A 22,036-nucleotide genomic window follows, 5' to 3' on the forward strand; every position below is an offset into this window, starting at 1 on the left:
AACCCAGGCACGCTGATATATATAAAGCAGGTGCTTTAAATAATAGCTTAACTGCTGCACTAAACAGCCATCACTGACCCCTGGTTTAGATAATTGTAAAAGGTAGTTGAAATATTCAGCATTTGATTAGTTGAAGCTACAAATTTCTAATTAATATACCAAGCTTTCAGTGAGAAACAGAGCAAGTCTCATGGTCTGAACTTATTTAGGACTATCTAGCTTAGAAACATTGAGTGTTTCATATAGTCTAGCACAACTCATTAGATTTATGTATATTGAGGAACTGAGCCAAAGCTACATCTATCACAAACTCTAACTTTGCTTCAATTTGCCATTGTTTCCTTTAGAACATGAGGGTCTAATATTTGGCAGATGTGGCAGTAGGGAGGAAGGTTCAGGATTGTAGAATGTTATATAGCTCTCTCAGAGAGTCTCAAACAAGTGGGTTTTTTTGTTTTTGTTGTTGTTGTTGTTGTTTTTGCATGCTCAGTTGAGAAACTGAGGGATCCCTATCTTGGTTCTTTTGTTGTTGGTCCCTCTCCTCTGGAAACCTGTGAATGAGCATTGACTCTAGTCTCCATCAAGACCCAAATATTCTTGGGTTCTCTGAGCATCATGCTACTCAGTAGCATTCAGTCTCATTTCCCATCATTATGCAAAATGACTATATTTGTTGGGTCTTTCAAATGTGTCCATTCCAAAAAGACTCGTCATAGCAGACCTTCTAATGCAGCCTTGTTTTCCCACTTTCATGAGGATAATCTGTAGTGTAAAGGAATGGCTAAATAAAAAGCACATTCCACATTGTTGTTTAATTTAAACTCTTTTTGTACACTGAAGTACTAATGAGGCAAGTGAACAATTTGAATATGGTTATCTGGAAAGTTACATTTAGGAAATCAGGTTGGGACAAACCTTTTAAATATGCCAGTTTTAACAGTGAAGGAAAAAGCAGTGCTGCTTTTGGGAATTTAACAATGTATATTACATTCAATAAAGAGGATAATAATAGGAGGAAAGGAATGTCACATGCAAAGTCCCAGAAAAAGCAGAGTCCCATTTGTAAATAGCAAACTTCAATGAAGGTCACATTTTTTTTTTCCCAGTTCACAAAATCTTTGACTTCTACCCACCAGGAAACATGATAAAATATATAAAATTGCTGTTCTGTGGGTCTCTAACAATTCTTCCTGGCTTAGACATTTGAGACTGTATAAGGATGAAAAACTGGCACGACAATAAAACAAAATGGAGTTCTATAGCCGTGGTTAACTGAAACACCTGCAACCTGGATTGATTGCAATATTTGGACCCACAGGACGAGTCATATGATTGCTAATGTCAGTATGTGTCAGAAAAACTCATCCCACAACAGCTGATTTACATTATAGCTCTAGTTCAGAGACAGAACATCAGAAAACAGATTTGTAGTTTAGTCCATCAGCTCTTCAGAAGGATTGGGAATAAAAGAGCCTTGAAAGAAGATGAGGATCAATATAAGGAGAATTGCTTTGCTGCAAGAAAAACTCGACAGTGTAGGAAATGGATTCACAGCATCACTCGGAGGTGGAATTCAGGATCCAATGGGAAGGTGCTTCTCTATATTATCCTACATCGATCATATAATTTTATAGTTGGAGGATCCTTAGTTATAATCTGATTCAATCTCTCATTTTAGAAATGAGGACTGTGCTAGTGCCCATACAAATACTGGCTCAGGAAAACGGTGGCACAAAGGATATAAGTGAACAACACAAAGATGAAGCAGACATTGACCCTCCCCATCTCTCGGGACTTTATTGCCTGCAAATGGAACCAAGATACACATGAACACTAGGAAGTAGAAAATATGCACGTACATTTGAGAATGTAAGCTTTAAATGCAGCTCTAGGAGCATTCAGAGGAAGAAAGTCTTACTTCTGGCTGGGGTAGGGATGGACTGGGCAGGCAGGGAGGGAGGTTTAGGAAGCAGCTCTCGGGCAAAAAAAGGAATCAGGGGTCAGCACTGGGGCATAGTGAGTAAAGCTGCCGGCATCCCATATGGGCTCCAGTTGGAGTACTCCTGATCCAGTACCAATTCTGATCCAGCTCTCTACTATGCCCTGGGAAAGCAGTGGAAGATGGCCCAAGTCCTTGAGCCCCTGCACCTGCGTGGGAGACCCAGAAGAAGCTCCAGGCTCCTGGCTTCGGATCTGCCCAGCTCTGGCCATTGTGATCATTTGGGGAGTGAACCAGCGGATAGAAGACCTCTCTCTCTCTCTCTCTGCCTCTGCCTCTGCCTTTCTGTAACTCTGTCTTTCAAATAAATAAAATAAATCTTTAAAAAAAAAGGAATCATCAACCTGGATCCTGAAGAGTCCCAGGCAATGCTGGAAACACAGTTGTAAGCCAACAGATAATCCCTGTCCTCATAAAATACCATGGCTCAGGGACTGGAGAGTGTTCTTTTATGGAGGCTTGAAGAAGGGGAGTGGTAAGTTAATGTCTTAGGCAATTTCTATCTCTGTTGCACAGAAATTGGGAGGAGAAGGAACACAAGGGATCTGCATGGGAACAGAGAGAAACTTGACAGATCCTCCTCTTCACAGGGTGCTCTGCTCTGTGAGGGTCTCGTATTCTGGAACTATTGGCTTAATCCATATTTTGGGAGTATAGAGGAGGGAGATAAGTGGCACATTGTACTCTCTGTTCCCTGACAAGAGCTGCTCCTTGACAAAATGCCAGCCAGGCACTTCTCCGCCCTCTTCTCAACCTTGGTCTATAAAGACTACAGACTCAACACAAATGATTTTGTCCACCCCCTCACCCTCACCCCTGCAAATTAAAAAGACAAGGACAAACAATAACAGAGTTTCCAACAGCTCAAGGCCAACCTCATGTTAGGATGACCCCAGCTCCCCCTAAACTCACCTACCTGAGAAAGCTCAAGGCAGCCAAAACAATTAATTCACTGTTTGTTCCAACCAACACCAGTCATAGGCCCCTATCCACCCTTTTTTAGAGCACAGATTAAAAAGAGTTTACCACTCTAATCCTTTTTCTGTCCCTTAGAGATGCATATGGATTTCTCACAGCTCAGGAGTGTCCTTTTCAAAGACCTGGAAGTCATTCCTTCTGTGGGGGAACACTGTGTGCAGTTGCCCCCTAACAGACTGCCCCCTAACAGCTGGCCTAATCAGCATATAAGCTGAACCAGCCTTTGTCATTTCAACTGGCCTGACTCTACTGGCCACTCTTCCCCTCTGCTAACTACCTATTTCTCCCATTAAGATGCACAGTCAACTCTGTACCAATCGAAGTTCAGTTCGGTTCACAATGGACACTCTTCTGTGTTGTTGAGTCAAGTCTGCTCTTACCATTTTAAACACTGTCTGCTTTATCATTCATGGTCATCTGGATCTGGCATCATCAGGCCCTTGGATGTGACCTGCAGCATGCATTGAGTCCTCACCTTTAAGCTCCTCTGGGTGTCCAGTGGTGAGTATGACTTTTGAGCCCAGGCTCCAAACAAATGTCCACTTGAAGCAGTGAGGACAGATTTTCACTCTCACAATTCGGAAGCTGGGTTAGAGTCCCAGGCTTCCTTCAAAAGGAACCTCCTGACCTGAAAGTTTTTATTCCTCTATAGATAATTGTTTCCAGTGGGCACTCACTCTCTGACTCCAGGACAAGACTTATTTTTCCTGACTCCCTGTAAGGCCCCTTTGTTCTTCCCTTCCCATGGGAAACTTTCAGCGCTTAGAGACCCCCTTAGAACTGTTGCTGACTCCATGCTGCACCATGAGGGCACTAACGCTGCCAGCTTTTTGGTGACTTGACAATAGTTAAGATAATTCGGAACTTCAATGGTTTCTGTAGGAATCTCCTTAAATGGACTCCTCTTAAGATCTCACCTGAATCTGTAATTTGGAAATACATGAAATTTGTATACCTTAAATGAAATTAAAATATAAACAAAATTCTACCAACAAAAATAAATAAATAAATAGACCTCACACTTCCCAGTAGCCAGAAACTCAACCCATGTTTTTTATGTGGGTGGCGGTAACCTAAGTACTTGTGACATTACATGTTGCTGCTCAGAATGCACATTATAGGATGCTGAAATCAGAAGCAGAGCCCACACTCAAAGCCAGACACTCCCAATGGGATGCAGGCATCCCAAGAGGCATCTAAGCACCAAGTCAAATAGGCCCCTTTTGCCATATGAAAAAAATCGTATTATAAAAGACATATACCCTAGAGATTATAAAATTATATATTTGCAAATTAGCTTAGTGGTACATATGCTCCTCAGTTTATGAAATGATCACATCTTGATAAACCCATCATAAATTGAACATACTTTAAGTCCAAATATGTCCAATCCTGAATGAAAGGTATTGAAAGAATGTAGGATGTGCTTTTTAAAAGATTTATTTATTTATTTGAAAGCCAGGGCGACAGAAAGAGGAATACACACACATAATGAGAGAGAGAGAGAGAGAGAGAGAGAGAGAGAGAGAAAGCAATATCTTTCATTTGCTGGTTCATTCCTCAAATAGGAGAGAGAGAGGTAACTTAGGTTACCGCCACCCACCTAAGAAACATGAATTGAGTCCTGGCTACTGGGAAGGATGAGGTCTATTTATTTATTTGTTTTTGTTGGTAGAGTTTTATTTATATTTTAATTTCATTTAAGGTATACAAATTTCATGTATTTCCAAATTACAGATTCAGGTAAGGTCTTACAGATTCAGGTGAGGTCTTAAGAAGAGTCCATTTAAGGAGATTCCTACAGAAACCATTGAAGTTCCGAAATATATATATATATATTTTTTGACAGGCAGAGTTAGACAGTGAGAGAGAGAGAGAGAGAGAAAGGTCTTCCTTTCCGTTGGTTCACCCCCCAAATGGCTGCTACGGCCTGCGTGCTGCACCGATCCGAAGCCAGGAGCCAGGTGCTTCTCCTGGTCTCCCATGGGGTGCAGGTCCCTAGCACTTGGGCCATCCTCCACTGCCTTCCTGGGCCACAGCACAGAGCTGGACTGGAAGAGGAGCAACTGGGACAGAATCTGGCACCCCAACTGGGACTAGAACCCCGGGGTGCCGGAGCCACAGGTCGAGGATTAGCCTAGTGAGCCTCAGCGCCAGCCCCCCGAATTATCTTAACTACTGTCAAGTCAACAAAAAGCTGGCAGAATTAGTTGAGAGAGAGAGAGAGAGAGAGAGAGATCTTTCATTTGCTGATTCATTACCCAAATGGCTGATGGCTACAACAACCAGGTCTAGGCTAGGCTGAAGCTCAAAGCTAGAAGTCAGGAGCCAGGAACTCCATCCTGGTCTCCCACATAGATGGCAGGGTCTCAAGTACCTGAGCCATCTTCTGTTGCCTTCTGTGCATTAGCAGAAAGCTGGATAGGAAATGCAGTAGCTGGGATGCCAACCAACACTCATATACGTGACTTAACATGCTGTTTTACAACTTCGGTCCCAGGATGTTTTTGTTAACGAAAAAAGGAAACTAATTCTGTTCTAAAGTAAAACAACTGGTTATTTCAGAATGAGGACGGACAGATAGGAAGGGTGGGACAAGACCTGAATGGGCAAAGTTGGAGAAAAGCAATGTTGTGTTGTGATGCTAAATTAGTCTACTCAGACTATCATAACAGAATATCTCAAATCCTGTGGCCTAAACATCAGAAATCTGTCTTCTCACCATTTTTGGAGGTTGGAAGTTTGGAACCAAGGTCCTCATGTGGTTCTGGGAGTGCTGTCTTCCTGTTTTCACACAGTGCCCCTCCAGGTGTCCTCACATGGAGGAAAGAATGGACTCGGTGATGAGTTCTTTGATGCCTCTTCTTATAAGGGCACTAATCCCATCATGAGTGTCTCATCTTCATGACCTATCCTAAAGCTACTCATCTCCCTGAAGTCCCATCTCCAAATACTTTCATGTTGAGGATTAAGACTTCAACATGTGAACTTTGGGGGAAACACTTCAGTCCATAGCAGTGTCACAGCTAGCTACAATTAAATGGATTTATGTATAAAGTTTTATAAAGAAGATTTAATAATCATCAGTGCAGTCATGCAAAACTAGAGTTGGGTTTCCATCTCTTATAGTTTCTTGGATTAGTGACCTGGTCTTGACAAGTGGCTGTGAAAGGTTTTTCCTTACCTTTTCAGTAATCTGCCTAGGAAGCAAAGATTCCGCCTTATCAAAATAATTCTCTGTGCTTCATGTTGTCCTTACCATGCCCTTGATTATTTACGAGAACTGGATCTTCTCATTTTCAAAAGAGCTAAGGTTCTAGTTTTGTTTTTGCTTTTCAACAATCAGCTTCCCTCCTATTTACTTTTGAATTTTTTATGTCACTCTGGTTAAGTAGGTAGCCAATCAGTATTTAATAGTAACCTGTGATCTTATTTAGTCAAGTGTTCAAACCTTTTGACATTTTTGACAACTTTGCCTTTTCCAACTCAAATCATAAATGAAGTCTTCTTGATTTCCAGAGGGCGGCTGGAAACTCTCAAAGGGTTTGCTCTTTCACCTTGTAAAAAAGAGATGTCAAAAGAACTGAATGTGCTTGATGGGTTGAATTGTATGAAAAGTGCTGTCTAATGAAAAGAAATGTTTAACTTCCCTAGGATATATTTGTAGAGGTAAATGTTATACCTGAAAAATTATATAAACTTCCTAGAAATTTGTCAATGTTTTTGCTGCCTGGGTAATATCTTTGCGCTGCTTTGTCTGATACCAGGTAATAATAGATAATTTTATGTCATAATTCCGATTATTATTTTAAACTGTTATATCTCATAGAAATAATCAAATTTCCTCATCAGTTTTTTTTACAGTGAACTCTCATCAGATCTTTAACCATTGCCATTTTAAGTCTTTTGTCATCCACAAATTATTACTGTTTTACTCTGATGCCTTCCTGAGATTTACTGCAATCAGCTCAAGCCAAAGGGCTGAATGACTCAGAGAATCATGGAAAGGACTATGGCAGGTACTCTGGGTACAATCTTTTGATGCCATTGCTGAAATCACTTTGAGATCATCCCACTGAACTGGGTCAGGATTATCAGAATGCTAGTGGAGAAACTGACAGGTTCATAAAACTGCTAAACCAAGATCAAGAACAAAATTAATTATACTGAACTGACTAAACCAATAATGGATTATTATTCTTTTATGGCCTTTGTTTGGAATATTACTGGCTCTTTAGTCTATCTTTGAGATATAAGGAAACCCTGTTTTCATTCCTCTTAGGGTAACTATGACCCATAGCAATCTAGTAAACTAAATTTTTATTTAAAAAAAAATTGAAGCATTTATCTTTGTCTCCCTACCTGATCTCTCCAGAATTCAGAAGCTGCAGTTGAATATTCTTATTTGCATGACAATATAGTTATTGGCATCAGTTTAATAAAAATCTGTTCTCCTTATAATAGACTATAATTGGAGTTGGCCAAATTACATGATCAAGGCTTTGGCTGGAATGCCCTATTTGAGAATGATAAATAAAATCAGAAATAATCAGACAGATTTAAGGAGCCAAAGTTGACTTTATAGATTCAGTGTTTACAAAGTGCTCTTTGAGGAGCTGGTGTTGTGGTGCAGAGGGTTAAGCCACAGCTTGGGATGCTGTCATCCCATATGGGTGTAGGTTCAAGTCCTGGCTGCTCCACTTCCAATCCATCTTCCTGCTAATGCACTTGGGGAAGCAGCAGAATATGACCCAAGTACTTGGGCCCTGACACCCACGTGGGAGATCCTGGATGGAGTTCCAGGCTTATGGCTTTGGCTCAGCACAGCCTTGGACATTGCAGCCATTTGGAGAGTGAACCAGTAGATCAATCTCTGTGTGTGTGTGTGTGTGTGTGTGTGTGTATGTGTGTGCGTCTGTCTGTATCTATCTGTAATCTATAACTCTTTCAAGTAAACAAATAAATCTTAACAAAAAAAATTAAAAAGCTGTCTTGGAAAAACTGGCCTGGCACCTGGCTTACTTGGCTTCCAGACTTACAGGCTAGTACAGATAGTTGTGTCTTGGAAAGCTTGGGAATCTTAGGATATTTGGAGGACCTAGATTTCACCTAAATTATGAGTTCTGCTATTAAGTTCTTGGCTTGGCTACCTAGCCTCAAGAGCCTCAAGTCCGGGTGGGTTGGTGTTGTGGTGTAGTGGGTTAACCCACCGCCTGCAACACCAGCATTCCATATGGATGCCTGTTTGTGTCTTAGTTTCCTGCTAATGGCCTGGGAAAAGCAGTGGAAGATGCCTTGAGTGTTTGGGTCCCTGCCACCCACATGGGAGATCTGGATAAACTTCTTGGCTCGTGGCTTTGGCTTGACTCAGCTCTAGCTGTAGTTGCCTTATGGGGAGTAAGGCAGCAAATTAAAGTTTCTTTCTCTCTCACACTCTTTCTCTCTCTCTCTCTTTCTCTCTTTTGGACAGGCAGAGTTAGACAGTGAGAGACAGAGACAGAAAGGTCTTCCTTCCAAATGGCCCCTATGGCTGGTGCGCTGCGGCCAGCGCACTGCGCAGATCTGAGCCAGGAGCCAGGTGTCTCCTCCTGGTCTCCCGTGCGGGTGCAGGGCCCAAGCACTGGGGCCATCCTCCACTGCCTTCCCGGGCCACAGAAGAGAGCTGGACTGGAAGAGGAGCAACTGGGACAGAATCCGGCGTCCCTACTGGGACTAGAACCCGGGGTGTCAGCGCTGCAGGCGGAGGATTAGCCTAGTGAGCTGCGGCACTGGCTGACACACTGTTTCAAATAAGTAAATCTTTAAAAAGAAAAGTCTGGGGCTGGCGCTGTGGTATAATAGTTAAGCCGCAGTCTGGGATGCTGGCATCCTCCATGGGCACCAGTTTGAGTCCCGAATGCTCCACTTCAGATCCAGCTCCTTCCCAATGCACTTGGGAAAGCACTGGAGGATGGTCTAAGTGCCTGGGCCCCTGCATCTACGTGGGAGACCTAGATGAAGCTCCTGGCTCCTGGCTTTGGTAAGGCCCAGCCCCAGCTGTTGTGGCTGTTTGGGGAATGAACCAGAGGATGGAAGACCTCTCTCTCTGTGTCTCTCTTTCTCTTCCTCTTTCTATTTGTAGTGCTGCATTTCAAATAAATATAATAAATCTTTAAAAAAAAAAGAAAGAAAAGTCCAATCTGACATTCTTTATTAAAAGCATGAGCAAAGCAAATCTGAAAATGCCTATATGGTCAATTACCACTCTTACTGCAGCTACGTAAATTAACAGGCCAAATTCAATAAGACTAGATTAACTGCATAAACAAGAATAACCTGTAATTATCCTTGATAAAAAAAATGGGAAAACTATGGAAATTGATCCTATGCTTCATTGGAAAGCTATATAACATCCTTGTGAGTTATCAGATCCTGGTCTTACTCATTGTCCTTGAAGTTATATTATTTACCAATAAATTGGACTATATCCCTCCATCTTACACATATTGTCAGTCTTTACTGATTCCTCAATTCTTCTAGCTTCCTTCAATATATGACCACAACCCTCCAAATTAATGTTTTCCATTTTTCTCCCTCTCTCCTGACTTGAAATCATTGCGAACTAAACTCTGCCTGCCCAGATTCTTATTAGGACTCAGTGATCTTGTAGCTGCCCTTTGCCCCCACGATTTGTAAAAGCCCTGCACACCAAGGTAAGACAGCTTGCTATCAACTTCAAAGAGGTCATTACAACAATAAATCACGCCTGGCCCAATCATTGTGCCTAAAACTGCTGCTACGTTGACTCTTGGAAAGTAAACTGGAGCTTCTGCATCTGCGACACTCCGTCCTGGGATACTGATGGACATGGTACTAAGTCCTCACCACAAACTGCAAATGGGAAGCCCAGTGGATTGCCACAGCCATCCTCCTCCCACTATCTAAAGATACATAGGGCTCGATGTCCAGAAATCTTCTCTTCTGGACTCAAAAACTGAATTGATAATCTGTTCTAACCATGCATCACTGTGTTTCTATAGAAATGCCTCTCAAAAATACCCGATTACTCCCACCATCCAGCAAATATTGTGTTCTATCAAGTCTCAGCACACAATTCAGTTGGTCGTTAGCAAACAAAAAAAGGCAATCAAATGAGAAGTAGACTTAGATTGTTCATAGGAATATGGAGACTGTCTTCATTCCCCTGATGAGAGGAGCTGACCAAGCCTCTCCATGACCAAATGCCTACTAGACTCCTCTGAAACCTCTTCTCAACCAGATTTATGAAGACTACAGGCTCAACGCAAATGATTTTACCCCTCATCCCCAACTCTTGCACATTAAAAACTTGAACACACACTAACAGAGTTTCTAACAGTTTAAGGCTATATCCCAAGGATGACCCCAGCTCCCCCTAAACTCACCTACCTGAGAAAACTCAAGGCAGCCAAAGCAATTAATTCACTGTTTGTTCCAACCAACACCAGTCATAGGCCCCTATCCACCCTGTCTTAGAGTACAGATTAAAAAGAGTTTACCACTCTAATCCTTTCTCTGTCCCTTAGAGATGCATATGGATTTCTTACAGCTCAGGAGTGTCCTTCTCAAAGACCTGAAAGTCATTCCTTTAAAATGTAATGATCAGAAAGGATGGGGCCCCAGGATCCCAGCTTCTGTGGGAGAATGGACTCCTACTGTGTACCACTGCCCCCTAATAGACTCAGCTGGCCTAATCAGTTTTATGCTGAACTAGCCTTTGTCATTTCAACTGGCCAGACACTTCTGAGACCTGGCTCACCATCTCTCTCCATCATTCTTTCTCTAAAATGCCCTTACCTATGTACAAACGCATTGTGTTCATCTCATGTTGAACATGCTTCCCTATTACAATAGTAGATTACTGGTTCAGATTTACCCTGACAACTTTAACTACTGTCTGGCTTTGTTTATCTTTGACATCACGAAGGGCAGAATTAAAGTGGCATGTGATTTTCTTTTATTTTGGGAAAATTGCTTCACTGTGGTCTCTGATCTTTGGGTGACTTTACCTGATTAAATAAGGAATTTTCTTCTGTGCTTCTCCTGAGATTTCAAATTATTTGGATTTGCTGGTTTTGTTCTTAAAACACTGCTTGATCAGTTCACTTCAGGAGTGGAAATATTTTCCATTGATTATTTGGATCAATGGAATGAACAAAAACTAATGAGAGTAATGAGTTTCTTGTTTTAATGCTAGTATGAGATGAAATGCAATGGAAGTAGCAGTCCAACCTATAGATAATGGAATTTTTCTACTTCATATTTTTATGTGATCTTATAAATAATTGGTGTCATTATTATGTCATGTTCTTCATTGGTTATGCTTTGTGAAAAATATTAAATCATTCACCAATATATTAATCATTTAAAAATCCCAGACTTGTATTTACTTTCATGAATGGATAATTCAACATATCTGAAAAATTTTTACTAGATGATCTCTGCATGTTCATAGCCCTCTTTGACGCTGCTCTGCAAAGGTATTTTAAAGTACCAGGTAGTAACTGGATCAAAGTTCTTCAAACATTAAGGGAAAAGGAAGAACTATGTGGTATAAATTTTTCTTAACTGCAGTCAGGTTTATGAATGTATCAAGGAAAGGTACCAAATAGATCAGGACAGTAAATGGCATCATTTCTTCCCTGCCTCAGAGTTAGCAAGACCCAAGTCCACACTGTGGCTGCACTGTGGCTGGGGTAAGTTATGGACCCTTTCCAAGTATCATTTTGCTCAAAATGAGACAACGAATAGTACCACTACTTCTTACTCATAGGATTGTTGCAAAGATAAAATGAGCTATTATATAATAAAGCACTTCACATGTGTAGAAAGCATGAATGATTCTTGTAAATTCTTGTCTCGGAAGACTAATTTCTGATCTTTGGATGGCCTGCCCACCCGCAATGGATACCAGCAGAGCTTCCATGGAGCCTCTCCCGACCCTGTGTATCTTCAAGATGTGATGGAACAGGAACTGAGGAGTATCCCCACCTGGCATGCATTCAGAATTCCACAGCATGCTTTCTTTCATGAATTTGGAATTCATCTGAGCAGATTTATCAAGCATGTGAAAGGGAAATGTATACTTAAATGAGCTAGAGAACACGATGAAAAAGAAAGAAACAAAGCCAAGCAGTGACTTAAAACATGTTGGAGTCTGGTCTATTTTTTCCATCAACGTATGCTATTGTCATTAATGGGAATTTCTCACATACTCAGTAGGGAACAGGCAAAAGTGTATTTTGTTATAGCTTTAAGGTTTATCCAAACATCTAAGGGATGTGGTAAACCATACATTTTCTCCAAACCATAATCATCTTTGTGAGATCAAGTGCTTGTGACCTGAAACATCTCTGCCTTTGAAATTTCACCGCAGGTCCTTGAAATTTTCCCCCTAATAATGAGGCAATTTTATGATATTCACTTTATCATTTGCAATTGGAAAACATCTCTGCAACTAGAATCTGTCAAAGCCACTTATATTTTCTTGTGGGCCACATCATTAGTCCAGATGATAAAGGATAGATTCTGGCCAATCAGCCAGGGTCCAGCCTATTGCCTGTTATTGTAAATAAAGTTTTATTGGATCACAGCCAAGCTAAGTTGTGTAAATTACATCTCTGGCTGTTTTTATGCTACAACAGCAGACTTGAGTAGCTGCAACAGAGATTGTAAGGCCAGCAAAACCTGATGTATTTACTGTCTGGCACTTTATAGAAGTTTGCCAGCCTCTGCTCTAGATCATTCCCTTGTCTAGAAGGAATGAAATGGACTTAAATAATAGATGCATTTCATATCCCCAGAAAGAATATTTAAATATTCCATGTTACAAAATCAGATTCTTTCCTGACTGGCGCAGAAACAATGAATGGAAGATAAAATTGCAAACTGTGAGTTAAAAGTTATTAATTCATTAGTTAATTAATTTCACATAATGCTACTGTGGGAAATATTGGAGTCAGAATGTGAACAGAACATACAAGCCTATGCTCCTGCCTATTGTAAAGTTGGATGACAGAGACAAGCAGTGATCATCTCATTCATTCATTCGTTGTGTGTCTCTTGCCAGGAAATATTTTTTTAAATGTGTATTTATTTGAAATATAGAGAAACAGAGACAGACATATATGGACAGAGAGACCTTCTATCTGCTGATTTACTTCCTAAATGCCTATAACAGCTGGGGCTGAGCCAGCCTGAAGCCAAGAGGGAGGAACTCAGTCTGGATCTCCCACATGGATGGCAGGACCCAAGTACTTGAGCCATCACTTTGCTGCCTCACAGGCTGTACATTAGCAGGATACTTAAATTGGTAGTGGAATTGAGACTGAAACCCAGCTACTCCAATATGGGATGTGGGTATCTCATGTGTGTGTCTTTTTTTTTTTTTTTTTTTTTTTTGACAGGCAGAGTGGACAGTGAGAGAGACAGAGAGAAAGGTCTTCCTTTTTTCCGTTGGTTCACCCCCAATGGCTGCTGCGGCCGGCGCACCGCGCTGATCTGAAGGCAGGAGCCAGGTGCTTCCTCCTGGTCTCCCATGCGGGTGCAGGGCCCAAGGACTTGGGCCATCCTCCACTGCACTCCCGGGCCACAGCAGAGAGTTGGACAGGAAGAGGAGCAACCGGGACAGAATCTGGCGCCCCGACCGGGAATAGAACCGGTGTGCCAGCACCGCAGGCGGAGGATTAGCCTATTGAGCTGCAGCGCCAGCCGTGTGTGTGTCTGAACTGTTGTGTCAAATGTCCACCTGAGGAAATTTATTAGATACTGAGTATACACCAGTTAAATACACAAACTATGCAATTCTAATGGAGGAGAGAAATAACTAATAAATATATACATGCTTATATTCATATAACAGGAATTGGCAGCAGTGCTGTGAAAATATTAGTTATACCACATTAAATTGACATTTTTATCATTAAAAATAGCTGAATGCTGGCAATTTCCTATGGCCATCCTATCAGGAGATAAGATAGACAGTGACTTTTGGATGACTTTAAATTGAGGGATTGGAGAAGGCCTCATTGAGGAGATGATATATGAGCTAAGACTTGAATGACTTGCAAATGGTTAAGGGAAGATTTCCAGGAAGGAAGAGGGAGCGGCTAACACAAATAAAGACCCAACAAACTTGGCTGTGGTTTTGAGGGAGGGAGGGAAAGACCAGTATGCTGCTAGCATAGGTTGTGAGAAAATAAGGAGCAGACATGGCTGGAGAGGCAACAAGGTTTATATCATATGAGGTCTGGTAGAATAGCATGAGGATATTGGCTTTCATTCTAAGAGTAAAGGATTTTAAGCAGAAAAGTCCCGTGATCTGATTTATGACTTCTGAAATGTTTGTATTCCTCCTGTGTGCAAAACAGACATTAAGAGTGCAAGAGTTGGAACAGGGAGACTAATTGGGAAGTAGAATGATGTTCTGAGCAAAGGGAGATGTTAGCAACAGAAGGCAGAGAAAAGTGGAGAGAGTCCAAAGGTGTTTAGGAGTTAAATAAAGAATTATTGGCCATAGTTTGCATATAAAGTAAGACGATGCCTGGCTTTCCAATTGGAGTATCTGGCTGGATAGTGGTATGACTCACAAGCCCTATTAGAACCAACAAAGAGTGGAAGAGAGCAGCATAGAGTGTTTGCAGCCTGTTGAGCTTGAGACATCATTAAGGTATACAATCAGCTCTGTGGATAAGTCTGGGAGCTCTGAGGAGAGGTCTGAGCTGAGCCACCTTAAATCATGTTAAGAGAGACGAGAACAGAAGTGAAAACAGTGGACAGATCCTTCATACTAGAAGAGAGAGTTAGAACAGAAGGGGGGTGACAACAGCTTATACCACAGAGATCTATGACTTCATCTCATCACTTCATGTCCTGGCTCAACTCCCTCCTCTCTGAGCAGAAGAATTACCAGATTTGGAATGTTTTAAAGCCTCCCTTGAAGGTGATGCAGGGGCTGGACAGGGACAAAAGAGAGGCCAGGTATTCAGCCCTCCTCTTTCTGTTTAATTCCCTCACTGTGGACATTTTTTCCCACAGGTTATATCAATGAGCATGAAATAATCAATGAGCATGAAATATATCAATGAGCATGATCGCTTCTCAGCCTTTCAAGGAACATGAAATCCTGTACTATCATAATATCAGGGTTTTTTGCTTTATTCTTTTACTCATTGATGTACTACATGTTATTTTTTCCTCCTTCTGTGTACTAAGAACACTTTTTCTTGATTCAGCTTATTTGGATTCTCTTCTTTGAATGAAACTGTAGTGTTTGTGCTTTCCCAGTGGTCAAAAGGGGAATCTTAATGTTGAAAATTGTTGGCTTGTCTTCTGGTGCAAATTAGGTTTCTTCTACATCCCTGGAGGTTGACAGCAATTAAAACATATCCAAGAGCACTATTTCCACTTTAGGTTTTCCCTGTGACCTGAAGATGTACCCTGAAAACAGATTTTTTTTTCTTTTAAGATTCACTTATTTACTTGAAAGGCAGAGTTACAGAGAGGCAGAGGCAGAGAGAGGGAGAGAGATCTTCCATCCACTGGTTCACTCCTCAGATGGCAGCAACGGCTGGAGCTGAGCTGATCTGAAGCCAGGAGCCAGGAGCTTCTTCCAGGTCTCCCACGCGAGTACAGGGGCCCAAGGACTTGGGCCATCTTCCACTGCTTTCCCAGGCCACAGCAGAGAGCTGGATTGGAAGTGGAATAGCAGGACTTGAATTGGTGCCCGTATGGGATGACAGGACTGCAGGCGGCGGCTTTACCTGCTACATCACAGTGCCAGCCCCATAAACAGATATCTTGAACACTAAATTGTGGTGTAAACAGATTTGAAAATCAGCTGTACTTATGTACTTTCCAGGAGCCAGCAGGTTTGGTGGAACTCTAGACTACATTCTTGGGCCAAACACCTGAAAATATTCCAGGTTATAAGGGTATGCAAGCCTTTCCACCTTTTAATATACTTTATATATCAAATATTCTTCTGTTAACCAGACAAGAGCACTTCCAAATGTTTTTCTTTACTGGAATAGGATCTCTCATCCCATTCTCTGGATTTCTAGAGCATTTGATTGACATAACTTGTATCACAGACAACACTGTAAAGCATTAGGGCACATATCTCATTTTCCTGCATGATTACCCATTTACAAGCTGGTTGCATATCTTTGCTTCTCCCATATATTACAGACAGAGACTTAAGGTTGGTGTGTGAACATTTCAGTAGATCAAAATTTGCCAAAAGGATGCCTCAGTGTAAAAAAATAAGGAGTTTAAAATGCAATTCAGAGGCAAGCATCCCTACCTACCCACTAACATTCACATTCCTTATCTAAGAGCCTGGGTTCAGGTCCTAGTTCCAGCTCTGGATTCCAGCTTCCTGCTACTGTAGACCTTGGGAGGTGGTAGGTAATGACCCAAGTAGCTGGGACCATGTCATCCATGTGGGAGACCCATACTGTAGTCCTCAGGCTCCTGGCTTCAGGTTAGTTCAAAATGCCTTGGCCATTTGCAGGCATTTTGAGACTGAACCAACAGACAGGAGCTGTCTGCCTACCTATCGATTTGTCTTCCATCTCTGCCTCTCAAATTAAAAAAAAAAAATAAATTCATAAATGCTATCCCTTTGTTATTTCATGCTTGAGGGAAGGATTATAGGCGGTTAAAAAGCTGATGGGATAAGCTTGCCAGGAAGAGGTGTGGACAGAATGAACTTGGTGTAGCCAAAGTAGTCCATGTAAAAATGTATGTTTATCTTTCTCAGCTCTTGCCAGTCCAAATTTGTAACGCTTTATTTTAAATATAAATAAACTTCATTTATATTGGGGCCACCTTTATGGGAAAGGTAACATTATCACAAGTTTTGAAATGAGTTAAGACAGGCTCATTATCTTAAAGAGGCCTTCAGAGGGCTACTTTTTTAAAATTTGTGACTGTAGTCACACACATTCTTAGAGTTAGTGCCTGCCTTATCCACTTGTGCAATAATGTTGAGTTAATCACTGGAACATTTTTTTAAAAAAACTCTTAAGAGATATTTCAGTTTAACAAACAGGTTAGTAATCCAGTTAAAAGAAAAGGAGACTGAAGTTTATTCTAATACTATACACAAGAATATACACACAAGTATTTTACCATTTCTCAATAAAAATAAAGTTTAAACATGCAAACAGAAGAAAAATCTACTGAAAGACTCATAAAAGTGTTTGGAACTTTTCATGTAGAAATCCTGGGAATTATTTAATGGAAGTAACACACTATACACACAAAGATGTTCTTTCAGTTGTTAATATAAAATCAAGGACTGGGAGCAATCTAAATTTAGTAAACAACATAGTCAACATAAAGTGCTTTTAGCTATTAAAAGTATGGCTATAAAAGGAAGGCATAAACATGGAAATATGCTTAAAGTGTTAACTGGAAGAAGAGCATATTATATAATTGTATATATTACATGATATGTCACATGCATATGTGAAAAGTTCTAGAAAGATGCAATTATTTTAAAAAGAATGGATATTGGATTATTTTTTCATTTCTATAATGTTTTCACAAATAATAAATTCAGACAAACATTGGGGCTGAATTCATGAAAAGGAAATAAGGAATTAATTAACTAATACTTGAGAAATGTCATTAAAAAAAGAGGTCCTAGGCTCAAACACCCCTACTCATTTATATTCTTTCTTTGGGTTCCGTTCTAAATCCTGTGGGACCACGCTTTGGGGTAGTTATTTGGAAAACATAACACTGTGTAGACTCACTTTTCAACAAAAATCCTGCCGTTTAACATCTCTATATCTTAAAAATTGTCTAAGAATGCTTTCACTAGGAAATCCCACTTGGAGTGAAGTAAATCGACCCACTCGAGGGTTCACGAACCTGCCCATTTTCAGCTCCTGGGTTCTAATTTTTCCGCGCCTCTGAGAGATGAAGAGGTCGGAGTTCAACGTTTAAAGGAGCATTCAGCGAAGGGTGTCATTTCAATTCTACAAGCTCGTTTTCTTAAGGTCACTGAACTTTCCCAGCTCAGAGCTGACGGTGAGGGCCAGGAGCAGAGGTCATGGGAGGAAAGACTCTGTCCCCCGCCCCCATCGCCGTCTCATTTCTCAAAAAGTTCACTTTTCTATCTGAAGTCCCACAAAGTTGGACACATTCCGTCTCAAGTGTCCCCCTGAAACCCACGAAATTAAGAGGAGGAGCGGGCGCTCTGAGCCCTCAGCCAAGGGTGGGTTGGGGTCAGTCAGGCGGGACCCTCAGGAGGAGGAAGGCAGTGACACCTGGACCCCGGGAAGTGCACACACACGCGCGCGCACGCCTTTCTACAGCCGCTCCAGGGAGCTTCCACGTCAAAACCGCCGGACCCCGCGGCCACCTGTACCACCCGGGGCATCGCAGCCAACATCCCGCACTGCTGCCCAGGGCTGCGGGGCGGGAGCCCGGCGGCGGCTGACCCGCCGACGTGCGCAGAGAAAGCAAAGCAGGCCTACCTTAAAACTTTCCAGTCTCTGAGGGGATCCAAGTCTGAGATTAAGGAGACCATGGTCTGGAGAGCGGGCTCAGGGCGGATCCTCCGAGGGAGAGGAGGAGGAGGGGGCCGGGGCCGGGGCCGGGGCGGCCGGGGACGCGAAGGCGGCTTGGCGGCGGCGCGGGCCGAGCGGGAGGGCGCCCCGCGCGGCTCTCGCTCCTCCCGGGAGCGCTGAGCGCGGGCCCTGGCTTCCCGCCACCCCCACCCCGGGCCTCGCGCTCCGTCGCTTTTCCCCGGTCTCCTCAGCACCTTCCCAAGCCCTCGTCCGCGGCCGCCACGGATCACGGTTGACCTTTTTTTGCAGCCCACTTTATTCCGAGCACATTGCTCGGCTAAATCTCTCTTTATTAACACCGTCCTCCTCGGCTTTCAGTGGGAACAAACACAGCTCAAGCCCGAAGCCTGCAGAGTTTACCCGCAATCCTCGACAGAGGACTGCGGGGGGCTGCGCGCCTCGCCTCCTTGGGGGTCTTCCTCCTGCCCTGCAGACCCGGCTTTCCCCGCCCTGTCCGAAGACCCGCTCGGCTGCCGGCTTCCCTGTTTTACGTTTTATTTATTTATTTATTTTCCTCGTGGCTTAGGTTCTGGGACTCTGACATCAGCCTCTGAGCTTCCCTCAGAGGCTGTAGCTATATTACTGCTAGGCGTTGTTTTTTTAAAAATAAGTTGGAGCCTGGCTGTTAAGGAGCTTGAATTTACTGTGTGTTTTTGGGTAGATTTCTTTTTCTTCCTTCCTTCCTCCCTTCCTTTTTCCTTCTTCCTTCCTCCTTCCTTCCTTTCTCTCTCTCTCTCTCTCTCTCTCTTATTTTTGCTACAGTTCTTCCTCGTTTCTATTTTTCTTCTTCTGTTCTGTTCCAATCTTTTTCCCCCTCCCCTGCCTTTCTTTCTTGCCTTCTTTATTTTTCTCTTCCCCTGGCTCCCTCTCTTTGTTTCCTCTCTTGTGTTTTAAAATAGTGCGAAAGGAGAAGTGTGTAAATCCTTCTAAACACTGAGAGAAAAGGGTGTGCTTTGTCCTTTGTAAAACCAAACATCCTTTTGGGAACCATCTGAAACTTTGCAGAACACATGTTAAAAACCACCGGGGCAGTGTTGTTTGCCCAGAGTGTCCCTCCTTGGTCTTCTTATTCCTCCCATGGGTTTTTTGGTGCCTGTGTGGATTTCTTATTTTTCAATAATCATTGTCTCTTAAACCTGGGCCTCTTTTTACTGGAGAGTTCTGGTACCAGCAAAGTTCTCTGCAGCCAAAGTTCTTCCTTGTGTCGCCCCAGGGTGGTGGAATCAGGGCATCTTAAATCTTCTAACCCAACGTCAGCACCGTGTCACGCAGATGATCAACATTTTGGTCATAGCTGCGTGAGTCATGACCTTTACTGGATATTCTTTAATATCAAATTTCTCTTTTTCTTACGCTTATTTTTAAAGGATTTTTTAAAATAAAATATTATTGCTATAAATAGAAAACGAGCTTCCCTGGTCTTTGGTAGACGGCACCTTAAGCGAACAACTACGTAGGCAACTTAAGCCAACAGCTACCTAGACACACAGAACAGCTGAAGGCTCTTGGCGGCGGTTTCGAGAGTCAGAGGCTATTAAAGATCAGCCACACCTGTACCAGCCTGAGACCTTCCCCCAGAAGGAATGGTAAAGATTCAATGAGAACAGGGTGTGTTCAGTGTTCTTCACGGTCCTCACTACCTGAGGTCTTCAGCATGAGGAAGGTCCCACTTTCTTGCCTTTTGTCGGAACCCACAATGAAAGAGACTCTGTTCTTTCCTGGGTGTCTCCAGAAAAGAAACAACTTTTAGAAGCGTGCTGTTGAGGTTTCTGTTTTAATCAGAAGGTTCTGGTTATTCCCTATGCTTCTCACAAAATTTTACTTTATTTTTTTTAAATATTATTTATTTATTTATTCGCAAGGCAGAGCTACAAAGAGGCAGAGACAGAGAGAGGTCTTCCATCTGCTGGTTCATTCATTCCCCAGATGGCCACAATGGCCAGAGCCCGAATCAAAACCAGGAGCCAGGAGCTTCCCCCAGGGTCTCCCACGCAGGTGCAGGGGCCCAAGGACCTGGACTATCCTCTACTGCTTTCCCAGGCCACAGCAGAGTTGGATGGGAAATGGAGCAGCTGGGACTCAAACCAGTATCCAAAAGGGATCCAACACTGCAGGCGGCAGCTTTACTCGCTACACCACAGCACCAGCCCCTTTTACAGTATTTTAAAGCCATTCCCTTTTGCTCTCTTTTCCATGGATCCCAGGGATCTTAAAATAGGCAGAAACCCCTGTTTAGACTTGTTTCCTCTTTTACAGTCTTACTTACTTTCCTTAATGGCTACGAACGACCCTCTTCAGAAGTGCAACCATCTTAAGGCTTAAAATAAAAGAGAATTCCATACCTTGTACAAAAATCATTGGCTCTCTGGGCTTTATGCTTCTTCCTGGGCTGTATTTGTTGTTCCGATGTGAATTTTGGGCCATAGCACAATCACGTGTAAACATTTACATAACACTTTTAATCCCCAAGTACTTCACCAAATATGGGTGATAATAGCTTTTATATTGGGTGTACCTCCAAAAGGGCTCAGAGTGCTTAGGTAATTAATAAATGTTTTCCTCTTTAGAAAACCGGCAAGAGAAAAGCAAAGGATGATAATGAAATTGATACTGCAACTAGAATGACGTCATCCTTGTCACTAACCCATTGCATTACCTAGGTTCAGGTCTTGTAAGGGGAGGGAGGTAAGTCTTAACACTTGGAGTTTAGGGTTAATGGGTGACAAGGATAGGGACTTGGCTGCTTTTGGTCAAAGGACATACCCATACTCAAACATTATGGAATGATATTTTAAAGCAACAGTTTTCTTAAAAAATTTTTTCAAGACAATAAATAGAAATTTTCCTTCAAATAATCCCTTGCACCAAGCCCAGGAACAGAAACAAATAATAGCCAAAGTTTATTACCAGGTATAGGGAACTGTTCTCATTTTATCAGGTATACTTACTCATTTCTTGAAACAAAATTTTTTGTGAGGTAACTCATCAATAGCACCTCCATTTTGTTCATGTAAATGAGGGCATGTAGGCATGGCAAAACTCAATAACTGGCCTGCTCTTCCAGGATATTGTACTTAGAAGGTACATTTATAGAGCAACCACTGCCTGGCACTCCCTCTTCCCCAGTGTTACACCCAGCTGGAGGAATCTGCTCAGGGGTGGAATCAGTTGAGGGTGAGTAATGAGGATTGCATGGTCTCACGCTGGCACTCATAAGGCACCACAGAGAAACCCAAGAATTCAGGAGGCCATGACTTGAAGCCCTCGTCCTCAAAGTCTTTGGAGACGAAGGAGGCAAATGATCTTTCAAAGGATGTATTGAATTAAAAAAAAATTAGTATCTTGCTGTTCTCTTTCTTAATTTTGTGGCCCAAGTGTTTTCATGTATTATATGCATCAATGTCATGGTCTTACTGTAAATTGTTTTCTTCCCTTTCCTGTAAGTATTCCATTCCTGATT

The 22,036-nt window shown here is 42.2% G+C and overlaps 1 protein-coding gene across 15 annotated transcripts in view; it reads right to left on the reverse strand.

Annotated features, from left to right (window-relative positions):
- Window positions 1-22,036, reverse strand: part of CELF2 (CUGBP Elav-like family member 2) — a 931,997-nt gene that overhangs the window by 582,718 nt on the left and 327,243 nt on the right. For 3 of the 15 annotated variants that reach the window (XM_070055735.1, XM_070055751.1, XM_070055741.1), the window contains exon 1: window positions 18,484-19,048. The exons of 2 other annotated variants lie outside the window; for them this stretch is intronic. In XM_070055735.1, the coding sequence (XP_069911836.1) occupies window positions 18,484-18,536 (53 nt within the window). In that variant the 5' untranslated portion in view covers window positions 18,537-19,048. Of the gene's footprint in view, window positions 1-18,483; window positions 19,908-22,036 lie in introns of those variants that run through there. 10 more of the 15 variants (XM_070055733.1, XM_017347664.3, XM_070055758.1 and 7 more) reach the window with 9 other exon arrangements.

The sequence above is a fragment of the Oryctolagus cuniculus genome, chromosome 13 (genome assembly GCF_964237555.1).
Source record: "Oryctolagus cuniculus chromosome 13, mOryCun1.1, whole genome shotgun sequence".
NCBI classification, from domain to species: Eukaryota; Metazoa; Chordata; class Mammalia; order Lagomorpha; family Leporidae; genus Oryctolagus; species Oryctolagus cuniculus.